Source organism: Pseudophryne corroboree, chromosome 2 (genome assembly GCF_028390025.1).
Source record: "Pseudophryne corroboree isolate aPseCor3 chromosome 2, aPseCor3.hap2, whole genome shotgun sequence".
Lineage (NCBI taxonomy): Eukaryota > Metazoa > Chordata > Amphibia > Anura > Myobatrachidae > Pseudophryne > Pseudophryne corroboree.
Window position 1 is genome coordinate 281,793,074 of NC_086445.1, and position 12,790 is coordinate 281,805,863.

The 12,790-nt window shown below is 48.8% G+C and overlaps 1 protein-coding gene across 1 annotated transcript in view; it reads left to right on the top strand.

The window, feature by feature from the left end:
- Positions 1-12,765, top strand: part of LOC135016457 (uncharacterized) — a 50,771-nt gene extending 38,006 nt beyond the window's left edge. The window contains exon 2 of the mRNA XM_063952865.1: positions 11,935-12,765. Within this exon, the coding sequence (XP_063808935.1) occupies positions 11,935-12,702 (768 nt within the window). The 3' untranslated portion in view covers positions 12,703-12,765. The remainder of the gene's footprint in view (positions 1-11,934) is intronic.
- Positions 12,766-12,790: the final 25 nt, after the last annotated feature.

A 12,790-nucleotide genomic window follows, 5' to 3' on the forward strand; every position in this document is an offset into this window, starting at 1 on the left:
ACACGGGCGTGGCTTGCGATCGTGGCACTTGCCACGAGGCCACGCCCCCTTTCTGACAAGCCACACACCCTAAAATGGTGTCCCTCCTCCGCTGATATCAAAGTTGGGAGGTATGTAGTGGGGAAAATACTGGAAGGTATAATAAGGGATCGCATACAGGAGTACTTGGATGCCTCCAAGGTTAGTAATAGGAATCAGCATGGTTTTGTGAAGCACGGGTCATGTCAAACTAACTTTCTCTTACGTCTTAGAGGATGCTGGGGTCCACATTAGTACCATGGGTTATAGACGGGTCCACCAAGAGCCATTGGCACTTTAAGAGTTTGGAAGTGTGGGCTGGCTCTTCCCTCTATGCCCCTCCTACCAGACTCAGTTTAGAAAATGTGCCCGGAGGTGCCGGTCACAGCTAGGGGAGCTCTACAGAGCTTTTCTAGTAAAGTTTAATTTTAGAGTTTTTTTTATTTTACAGGGAGGCTGCTGGCAGCAGCCTCGCTGCAGCGAGGGACTAAGGGGGGAGCAGTGTCCGCCCTGCGGGGTCTGAGCCACTGACTCTACTGACTGAACACTAAGCTCCAGAGGGGTCGGATCGTTCTCCGCCACAGGGGACCGCTCGCCCCAGCAGCATGCCGCCAACCCCTTACAGAGCTGAAGAGTGGTGAGTGAGACACCGACCTCCCTAGCAAGCGGGGGGCCGGTGTGAAGATGGCGGAACAGGGGAGGGAGCGCAGTATTAACTGTGCTCCTATGAAGGTCCAGAGGCACATGGTGCAGCGCAGTGAGGTGCGCCCTGGGCCAGCGCTTACCCCCACACTGGTCAGCAAGTCTGTCGGGGTCCGCGGATCTCAGCCAGCACATTTCTCCTTAGGCCAGTATAATCTGTGAAGAGCGGGAAGTCAGCCCCATTAAGGGGGTGGAGCGTCTCCTAAGATCGGACCCAGCAGCGTTCCAGCGCCATTTTCCTGCCTGCACATCACTGGGTGGAAGAACAGGTCCCTCCTGTCACAACTGAGGGCCTGAGCTGACGGGAGGCAGCCTCAGTTGTAGGGGCTGAGATGTACCGGAACCTGGGAGGTTGTATCAGACCCCTGGACATGTAAGTAACATGAATAATAACTGCCCGAAGGCGTGACCACGACAACTTGGATAAAAGTCAATGATGTTTATTATGACAACTCCGCAACACAGCAGCAGTAAAAGAAAACATAAAAGTCAGCAAAGAATAAATACAGTTCCTGGGTACTACAGGGTGGCAGGAGCCACAGGGCACTGGTAGTGTGAGATAGTTCTTATAATCTTCTAGATGGAAAGTCCTTACCAGGCCCGACTGTAGCAATGGAGATAACCCAGGATTGTACCAGCTGGTGTTCCAGGAAAAGCTGGGTTGCTGAAGATAAAACGGCTGCTGTGGATACTGGCTGGAACCAGACTGTTGTTAGCACGGAGTGGATACTGGCTGGAACCAGTTAAATAATAAATGAAGCTTGAGAGCGATGCAATATGAATGAAATGTAGAACTTGAGAGCGGAGAAATAATAATACCGGTGGAGAGTGGTAAAGTGTAGAAAGGACACCGGCCCTTTAAGAGAAGCTGTACTCTGCTGGAAGCTGGGCTGGAAGCAGGTAATGTTGTAGCTGGAAACAGATGAATCCACAATGGATCGGAGAGTCAGGCTACACCGCAGGTGGAATGCTGGTGCGGGTCTCTATGGTGGAAGTCTTGAGACAGGAGCTGGAACCTGGAAGACAATCACAGGAGAGAGACAAACAGGAACTAGGTTTGACAACCAAAGCACTGACGCCTTCCTTGCTCAGGCACAGTGTATTTATACCTGCAGCAAGGAAGGGATTGGCTAGGCAATTATGCAGATTAACAATACTGACAACAGATTGGAGTAAATGATCAGCTGACAGAATCCAAGATGGCTGCGCCCATGCAGACACTTGGAGGGAAGTTTGGTTTGTAATCCATGTGGTAATGAAAACAGTAATGGCGGCGCCGGCCACTGGAGACAGGAGGCGCCAGGCTGACAGATGCACATCCAACCACGCGGACACAGCGGAGGCCGCGGCTGACGTAATCGCCACTCAGACACTCTGCATGCAGAAGTTCAGGGACGGCGGCGGAGGCCGCGGGAGACGCCATGCCAGGTGTAATATGGCGTTTACTGTGACAGCGTCCCAGAGTGACAGGAGAGGATACAGGAATGTACACATCAGGATAACAGATGGGATCCGGTCCTGGAGCGCTGAGCCAGCCTTAGGAGGCATCTGATGGGTAAGAAATGGCGTCCAGATACCCGGATCGTGACAGCACCCCCCCCCTTTAGGAGTGGCCCCAGGACACTTCTTTGGCTTTTGAGGAAACTTGGAATGGAATCTCCGGACCAAGGCAGGAGCATGGACATCAGAAGCATTGGTCCATGAACGTTCCTCAGGACCATAACCCTTCCAGTCAATAAGATATTGAAGTTGACCGTAACGGTGACGTGAGTCCAGGATCTTGGCCACTTCATACTCAACGCCTCGTTGAGTTTGGACTTTCGGAGTTGGAGGAAGTGAGGAATGAAACCGATTCAAGATCAGCGGTTTCAAACAGGGAAACATGGAATGTCCTGGGTATTTTTAAGAAGGGAGGCAACTGGAGTCTGTAAGCAACAGGATTGATGACTTGTTCAATCTTGAAAGGACCGATATAGCGAGGTGCAAACTTCATACTGGGAACTCTTAACCTCAAATTCTTCGTGGATAACCATACCCGATCACCCACCTTGAGAGCAGGAACTGCTCAACGCTTCTTATCCGCAAACTTCTTGTACCTGAACGACGCCTTGAGCAGAGCTGATCGTACGCTCTTCCAGATATTGGCAAACTGATGCAAGGTGATATCCACCGCGGGAACAGAAGTTGCTGGAAGCGGTTGGAACTCAGGGACTTTAGGGTGGAATCCAAAGTTAGTGAAGAATGGTGTTGAAGCAGATGAAGAATCATACTGGTTGTTATGACAGAACTCGGCCCAAGGAAGTAATTGAACCCAGTCATCTTGAGAGGAGGACACATAGATGCGGAGGAAGGCCTCCAAGTCCTGATTCACCCTCTCGGTTTGACCATTGGTCTGAGGATGGTAAGCCGTGGAAAACTTTAGCTTGACTTGGAGGACTTGACATAAACTTCGCCAGAATTTGGCTGTGAATTGAACTCCTCGATCTGAGATAATTTCTTCAGGAAGACCGTGGAGTCGGAAGATCTCTTGTATGAATACTTGAGCCAACTTGGAAGCTGACGGAAGACCGGTGAGAGGAATGAAGTGTGCCATCTTGGTGAACCGGTCAACTACCACCCAGATGGTATTGAACTTGTTGCACATGGGTAAATCTGTAATAAAATCCATCGACAAATGGGTCCAAGGTCGACGGGGAACAGATAGTGGAACCAGTTGCCCCGCAGGCGACTGGCGGGATACCTTATGTTGAGCACACTTTGGGCAAGATGCAATAAACTCCAAGACGTCCTTTTTCAGAGTTGGCCACCAATAGGACCTAGAGATAAACTCCAGGGTTTTTTGGATACCTGTATGTCCGGCAAAACGGGAAGCATGGGCCCAATGCATGAGCTTCTTCCTTAGCATCGGTTTCACAAAACTTTTCCCTGATGGGGACGTAGAGTCCATCCCTACCGTGGAGAATGCCAACGGATTTATAATAGGATGCTTGTCTGAAGACTCTGACTCATTTTCTTGCTCCCATGAGCGGGAAAGGGCATCGGCCTTGCGATTCTGAGAGCCCGGACAGAACTGGAGTTTAAAGTCGAACCTGGAAAAGAAAAGTGCCCATCTGGCCTGACGAGGGTTGAGACATTGTGCGCCTTTCAGATATAAAAGGTTCTTGTGGTCTGTAAGTATGGTGATTGAATGAGAAGCTCCCTCCAACAGATACCTCCACTCTTCTAGAGCGAGCTTGATGGCTAGCAACTCCTGGTCGCCAATGGCATAGTTGCGCTCAGCTGGAGAGAACTTCCGGGAGAAGAAACTGCAAGGGTGTAAATGGCCATCTTTAGCCCTCTGAGATAACACCGCTCCTACTCCAACGGAGGAGGCATCCACCTCTAAGATGAAAGGAGAGTCGATGTCAGGCTGTTTCAGAACAGGCGCAGAGATGAACCTTTGTTTTAAAAGATGAAATGCTTGCATGGCTTCTTCAGACCACTTGGACGGGTTAGCACCCTTCTTAGTGAAAGCAGTAATAGGCGCCACAATGTGGAAAAGTCTCGTATAAACTTTCGGTAATAGTTGGCGAACCCTAAGAACCTCTGGACCCCTTTGAGGGTTAAGGGTACCGGCCAATTTTGGATTGCTTGTAGTTTCTCAGGATCCATCTCTAGTCCGGAACCGGACACAATGTACCCTAGAAACGGAATGGACTTGACTTCAAAGACGCATTTCTCTAATTTGCAATAGAGATGATTGACACGGAGACGGGACAGAACCTCTTTAACCCAAAAACGATGTTCCTCTAAATCGTTGGCAAAAATGAGGATATCGTCTAGATAGACCACGACATGACGGTAAAGAATGTCTCTGAAGATCTCATTGACAAAATGCTGGAAGACAGCTGGAGCATTGCTCAATCCGAAGGGCATGACGAGGTACTCATAATGTCCGTCACGGGTGTTAAAGGCGGTCTTCCACTCGTCACCCTCACGGATCCGGATGAGATTGTATGCACCTCTCAAGTCCAGCTTTGTAAAGATGGTAGCTCCGCTAACTCTGTCAAAGAGCTCAGTAATCAGGGGTAAAGGATAACGGTTCTTGATGGTAATGTCGTTCAAACCTCTGTAGTCGATGCACGGCCGCAGACCACCATCTTTCTTTTTTACAAAAAAGAAGCCTGCGCCGGCTGGAGAAGAAGAAGGTCGAATGAACCCCTTTGCTAGGTTCTCTTTAATGTATTCCTCCATAGAATGCGTCTCAGGCAGAGACAACGGATAAGTTCGGCCTCGAGGTGGAACCTTCCCTGGAACGAGATCAATCGGGCAGTCCCATTCTCTATGAGGAGGAAGGATATCAGCAGAAGCTTTACTGAACACATCCGTGAAATCTTGATATGGAGGAGGTGGAACATCAGACGACCTGGGGGAGGAAGAACAGACAGGCAATACTTTAAACAAACATGTCTCAGCACAGGAGGAACCCCATGCCAGGATTTGCGTAGTCGTCCAATCAATTGTAGGATTGTGAAGACGGAGCCATGGAAGGCCCAGGACCACAGGATGTGTGGCTCTTGGAATCACTAAAAAAGAAATAAGTTCGGAATGAAAAACTCCCACTCTCAGACGAACTGGTAGAGTCCTTAAAAAAATAACTGCATCAAAAATTTTGCTGCCATCCACGGCAGTTAAAGAAATGGACGAAGGAAGTCTCTCGGTGGGTAGGGACCACCGTTTAACATAGGCTTCGGTAATAAAGTTCCCAGCTGCTCCGGAATCAAGGAGGGCAATGACGTTCCGATAACGTTGAGCAACTTGAAGCGAGACTGGGAGATTACAATCTTGAGGAGATGGAGAGGAGATCATTACTCCTAGCCGGCCCTCTCCTTGGCGAGCTAGGATTTGGAGTTTCCCGGACGTTTGGGACAGGCATTAATGGTGTGAGACGGAGCTGCACAATAAAGACAGAGAGACTCGGAGAGACGTCTTCGGCGCTCAGCAGGAGTTAAACGGGAACGGCCAATTTGCATGGGCTCATCTTTAGTTGGTGACAGTTGGCGAGGAGGAGGAGCAGAAGATTTTGGAGCAGATGATCTTCCACGCTCAGTTACTCTCTCTCTGAAACGTAAATCAACTTTCGTGCAGAGTGAGATTAGCTCATCTAACTTAGAGGGTAAGTCTCTGGTAGCTAACTCATCTTTAATACGCTCAGATAAGCCATGCCAGAATGCAGCATACAGAGCCTCGTCGTTCTATGCCAGTTCGGATGCCAGGATCTGGAACTGTATCAGATATTGTCCTACAGTACCTGACCCCTGGCGTAAACGGAGAATCTCGGATGAAGCTGAGGTTACCCGGCCTGGCTCGTCGAAAATGCGCCTGAATGTTGACACGAAGGCAGTGTAGGAAGATAGCAGGGTGTCGGACCTCTCCCATAACGGTGATGCCCAATCAAGGGCTGAGCCACTGAGAAGAGAAATAATATAGGCAATTTTTGTACGGTCACTGGGAAAATTGCCAGGTTGTAGCTCAAACTGAATCTCACACTGGTTGAGAAATCCCCTGCAGAATCTTGGAGATCCGTCAAATTTTGCTGGCGTTGGAAGATGAAGACGTGGAGCAGAAATGGGTAAGGTGGGTGGGGTTATAGCTGGAGTCACTGTGGTTGACGCACCAGACGCGCCTGATCCACGGAGAGTTGTCTGAATCCCATCCAGCCGAGTAGAGAAATCCTGGAGACAGCGGATGATGTGGCCCTGTGCAGCCTCCTGATGTTCTAGTCGGGCTGCCAGTTCTTGCATCGGCCTGGCCGCTTGATCCTGGTCTCCGGCTGGATTCATTAGGTCAGTGCTTACTGTCACAACTGAGGGCCTGAGCTGACGGGAGGCAGCCTCAGTTGTAGGGGCTGAGATGTACCGGAACCTGGGAGGTTGTATCAGACCCCTGGACATGTAAGTAACATGAATAATAACTGCCCGAAGGCGTGACCACGACAACTTGGATAAAAGTCAATGATGTTTATTATGACAACTCCGCAACACAGCAGCAGTAAAAGAAAACATAAAAGTCAGCAAAGAATAAATACAGTTCCTGGGTACTACAGGGTGGCAGGAGCCACAGGGCACTGGTAGTGTGAGATAGTTCTTATAATCTTCTAGATGGAAAGTCCTTACCAGGCCCGACTGTAGCAATGGAGATAACCCAGGATTGTACCAGCTGGTGTTCCAGGAAAAGCTGGGTTGCTGAAGATAAAACGGCTGCTGTGGATACTGGCTGGAACCAGACTGTTGTTAGCACGGAGTGGATACTGGCTGGAACCAGTTAAATAATAAATGAAGCTTGAGAGCGATGCAATATGAATGAAATGTAGAACTTGAGAGCGGAGAAATAATAATACCGGTGGAGAGTGGTAAAGTGTAGAAAGGACACCGGCCCTTTAAGAGAAGCTGTACTCTGCTGGAAGCTGGGCTGGAAGCAGGTAATGTTGTAGCTGGAAACAGATGAATCCACAATGGATCGGAGAGTCAGGCTACACCGCAGGTGGAATGCTGGTGCGGGTCTCTATGGTGGAAGTCTTGAGACAGGAGCTGGAACCTGGAAGACAATCACAGGAGAGAGACAAACAGGAACTAGGTTTGACAACCAAAGCACTGACGCCTTCCTTGCTCAGGCACAGTGTATTTATACCTGCAGCAAGGAAGGGATTGGCTAGGCAATTATGCAGATTAACAATACTGACAACAGATTGGAGTAAATGATCAGCTGACAGAATCCAAGATGGCTGCGCCCATGCAGGCACTTGGAGGGAAGTTTGGTTTGTAATCCATGTGGTAATGAAAACAGTAATGGCGGCGCCGGCCACTGGAGACAGGAGGCGCCAGGCTGACAGATGCACATCCAACCACGCGGACACAGCGGAGGCTGCTGCTGACGTAATCGCCACTCAGACACTCTGCATGCAGAAGTTCAGGGACGGCGGCGGAGGCCGCGGGAGACGCCATGCCAGGTGTAATATGGCGTTTACTGTGACAGCGTCCCAGAGTGACAGGAGAGGATACAGGAATGTACACATCAGGATAACAGATGGGATCCGGTCCTGGAGCGCTGAGCCAGCCTTAGGAGGCATCTGATGGGTAAGAAATGGCGTCCAGATACCCGGATCGTGACACCTCCACAGCAACTCCAACTATCAGTACACGGTACCAGGGGCTTTTAGAAGGGAGGGGAGGATGTAAAACGATTGTGTCTCCTATTAAGGGACACAGTCAGCGCTGACAAGGGGTCTCCCTTTACTAAAAGCGCTGTGTGTGGGTTGGCTCCAATCTCTGTGTCTTTCTTGCCATTCTTGGGGGGAAAACTCTGTCTGCCCTCACGTGTGCGTGTGTGTGTGTGTGTGTGTGTGTGTGTGTGTGTGTGTGTGTGTGTGTGTGTGTGTTTGTGTGTGTGTGGAGTGTTTGGTGATCTCCTTTAGCTATGTCCAGGGATACTGTGTCATATGCTGAAGAGGAGTTATCCTCCCAGGATGATCCCATTCCATGTATTCAGGATAGCACTGGTTTAGCACAGATACCAGCAGGGGAGCCTGAGTGGTTTTCCTCTATCAAATCTTGGATTTCTCAGATTTTGGACAGGGTTGCAAGTAATGAATCTGCAACCCAGGTATTACAGAGCTCTATGGCAGTATGGCCTGTTTCTGGTACCTCGGGGTGCCCCGCTATATACCCCCACAAACGTGCGCTTGTGCATGTCACACAAGACGACACAGATACCCATTCTGACACTACAGATGGTGATGGGGATGTGTTGCGGGGGTCCGCATCTCTTGCAAAGGGGGTGCAATTGTTGATAGGGGCTATCAGGAATGTGTTGAATATTAATGATACCACACCTGAGCAGGTCGAGGAATCTTTTTTCACTGAAAATAAAAAAGCCTTGCTAACCTTCCCTGCGTCAAATGAATTGAATGCTATATTTTAAAAAACATGGGAAAACCCTGTGAAAAAATTCCAGGTCCCTAAAAGGGTACTGGTGGCGTTTCCTTTTCCTGAGGAGGATAGGAAAAAATGGGAAAACCCGCCGATTGTTGTCCAGACTCTCAAAAAAAGTGGTTTTACCTGTTCCGGGATCTACCGCCTTAAAGGAGCCGGCTGATAGAAAAATTGATAACACACTTAAATCAATGTACACTGCTTCAGCGGCCATATTACATCCCACTATTGCTACAGCATGGATTGCAAAGGCAATAGTAAAGTGGTCGGCTACCTTACTTGAGGATTTGGATACTATGAATAGGGATGACGTTGCTTTGTATTTACGCAACATACATGATTCTGCAGGTTTTATGGTAGAATCCATGAAAGACCTGGGTTCCATGGCTGCGGGAATTTCTTTCATGTCTGTTTCAGCTCGTCGGGGACTGTGGCTGCGCCAGTGATCGGCCGACGCGGAATCCAGAAGGAGTGTGGAGTCCCTACCCTATACAGGTCAGGCTCTCTTTGTGGAAGCTCTAGACGTGGGGATATCCACCGCTACAGCGGGTAAGTCTCCGTTCCTTCCCTCAGCAGCACCTGCTCCGAAGAAATCTTTCTCTTCATCTGCACCGCAGTCCTTTCGGCCTAACATGCCCAGAAACGCCAGAACATCCAATACCTTCTTTTGGGGAGGTCGGGTTAAGTCCAAGAAACCTGCCGCTGCAGGTTCCCAGGAACAAAGGCCTACTTCGGGTACGCCAAAGGTACCGAAACCGGATGGTTCGGTCAGGCCCATTCTGAACCTAAAATCATTGAACCCCTTTCTAAGGGAGTTCAAGTTCAAGATGGAGTCTCTCAGGGCGGTGATATCAGGTCTGAAAGAGGGGGAATTCCTGGTATCACTGGATATCAAGGATGCATACCTCCACATTCCGATCTGGCTGCCGCATCAGGCTTATCTCCGCTTCGCATTGCTGGACTGTCATTTCCAGTTCCAGGCCCTGCCATTCAGACTCTCCACAGCACTGTGGGTGTTTACCAAGGTGATGGCGGAAATGAGGATTCTCCTCCGCAAGCAAGGGGTGAATATCATTCCATATCTGGACGATCTGCTGATAAAGGCATCGTCCAAGGAGAAGCTACTGCAGTCCATTTTTCTCACAACACGACTGCTCCAGAGTCACGGTTGGATTCTGAACCTTCCAAAGTCACATTTGGAACCAACCCAGAGGTTGTCATTTCTGGGAATGATCCTGGATACGGAAGTGCAGCGGGTGTTTCTTCCGCAGGAAAAGGCGTTGGTGATACAAGCTATGGTCCGGGATGTCCTGAAGCCACCCCGGGTGTCAGTTCATCAATGCATTCGCCGATTGGGAAAGATGGTGGCCTCTTACGAGGCTCTCCAGTACGGGAGGTTCCATGCTCAGACCTTCCAACTGGATCTCCTGGACAAGTGGTCGGGATCTCACCTCCACATGCACCAGAGAATTCGTCTGTCGCCAAGGGCAAGGATTTCACTCCTCTGGTGGCTCCAATTGCCTCACCTTCTGAGGGCCGCAGGTTCGGGATTCAGGACTGGGTCCTTCTAACCACGGATGCGAGCCTTCGGGGCTGGGGAGCAGTCACTCAAGGAGTAACCTTCCAAGGACGGTGGTCAAGCCTGGAAGCCAGCCTGCCCATCAACATCCTGGAACTAAAGGCCCATACACACTTGACGATGCACACATCGTCAACGACCGTCGTCAACGACTTCCCTTGAACTTCCCTTGAACTTTCCTTGAACAGCTGAGCAAACGACATGAGCATACACTACACCAAAGACCAAAGACCAACGACCAAAGACCAACGACCAACGACCATTCAGCTTCCAATCTGGACAGTGGATTTAAAAAATAGCCTGGCAACAGGGATAAAGAATAAACACAGGGCTGGCAAAAATAGTGGAGAGTGGGCAGGACATATTGAGGGAATAAATAGCATCCAAGCTGGACAGTTTATTTAAATAATGGCCCGGCAACAGGGCTGTCACTGGATAAAGAATAAACACAGGGCTGGCATAGTGGAGAGTGGGCAGGACATATTGAGGGAATAAATAGCATCGGCCATTTTAAAATATATGCATTAATGCTGTTTGGTTTGGTCTATACCAGCTGAACATTCTCATACTGCTATTTTATCTGTACTTTGCTACATCTTTATTTGGTGATGGATCCCTTTCATTACAAAGTGATGGTAGCAGTTGCTGGAGTCGCATTGTTAGCTGAGAGGGAGAGGTTGCAGAAACGGAGAAGGTTTCGCTCTTGCTGGTCAAAGAAGTGGCTTATGCGGAGGGATGCACTCTCTCACACGGTGCTTCTCTCTGAAATCCGCGAGGACAACCCGGACGACTTTCGGAACTTCTTGCGCATGGATGATGCCACGTTCACGGAGTTGTTGGCTCTGGTGAGGCCTAAAATCGAAAGGCAGGATACAAAGCTGCGCAGAGCTATACCTGCTCACGAAAGGCTTATTGCAACCCTTCCATTCCTGGCCACTGGCAGGTCCTTGCAAGACCTGAAATTCGGGGCTATCATTTCACCGCAGGCTTTGGGGGTCATAATTCCAGAGACCTGCAAAGCTATATACTCCGTCCTTAGACAGCAGTACTTTAAGGTAAGAACATTTTACTATATGTTTTTTCTCCTTTAAACCTAATTTGCTGCTCCCCTTTATAAAGTCCTGCCACCATTCCACCCCCCCCCCCTTCCCCCTTATAATATACAGTCAGATTCAAGGGGGTATATTTACTAAGATTTGTATTTGTAGGGATTTGGTGGGAGAATAAACCCGAATAACATCAGTTGTCACCCACAAGAGTGACCCCAATTAACTTCGTGGTTAACCGCAGACCGCAAAGTTCCCATCATTGGTTACAATAAAAGTGTCCCCTGGCTGTGGCATTATCTCTCTGGCTTGTGGAGCCCGGTGCTGGTTTAAAAAATATGGGGGACCCCTTCGTGTTTTGTCCCCCGTATTTTTTTAACCAGGACAGGATGCACAGCCTGGTGCTGGTTGTTTAAAAAGTGGGGGGAACCCAGTAATTTTTTCCCGTGTACGTTTTCAACCAGGACTGGCTCAAAGAGCCCGAGGCTGGTTATGCATAGGAAGGGGGACCCCACGCAATTTTTTAGCGATTTATAACCCATTCACACCCCCTCGCATTGAATATATATCTTGGATTAAATATATGTATACATTTTTTCTTTGCAATTTTTTTCTGTAGTTGCCCTCAACTGAGAAGGACTGGCTTAATATTGCTGATGATTTTAATGAACGGTGGAATTTCCCAAACTGTGGAGGAGCCATAGACGGGAAGCACATCCGGATAATCCCACCTGTGAATTCTGGGTCCTTGTATCACAACTACAAGGGTTACTTTAGCGTTGTGATGATGGCTATAGTTGATGCAAACTACAATTTCCTGTACGTTGATGTTGGAAAAAATGGCCGTGCATCTGATGGGGGGTCCTTTAAGGACACCCTATTTTATGAGAGACTTGTATCAAGAAGCCTTGAACTTCCACCTGCCTCACATTGCACAAATGGCTTGAACTTTGTCTTTGTTGCTGATGAGGCTTTTGCTTTGCATGAGCATGTTATGAAACCTTATCCCAAAAGAGGATTAACAACAGAGAAGAGGGTATACAATTACCGTCTTTCAAGGGCACGCAGGACAGTAGAGAATGCCTTTGGTATCCTAAGTAATAGGTTTCGTATTTTCCACACTGCAATAAACCTGAGAGTAGATAAAATTAATTGGGTGGTGTTAGCATGTTGTGCCCTGCACAATCTACTTAGAAAAAAGAAGATGCCACCTCGCAACCCAGCACGGCCAGAGCCTACAGAAATTGTGAGCAATACCTGTTTCACACCTATATGTAGACCAGAAGCTACAGTAGTGAACCCTACAGATGCGAAAAGGGTCAGGGAAGAATACCTGGCCTATTTCAATGGAGAGGGGGCAGTGGCTTGGCAGTATGAAATGATTTAAGAAAGGCCAGGTTAAAATAATAAATTCATCTGCTGTTACTGTATTGCGATTAAATATAATAATTTTTCCCATCTGCAATTGTGTGTTT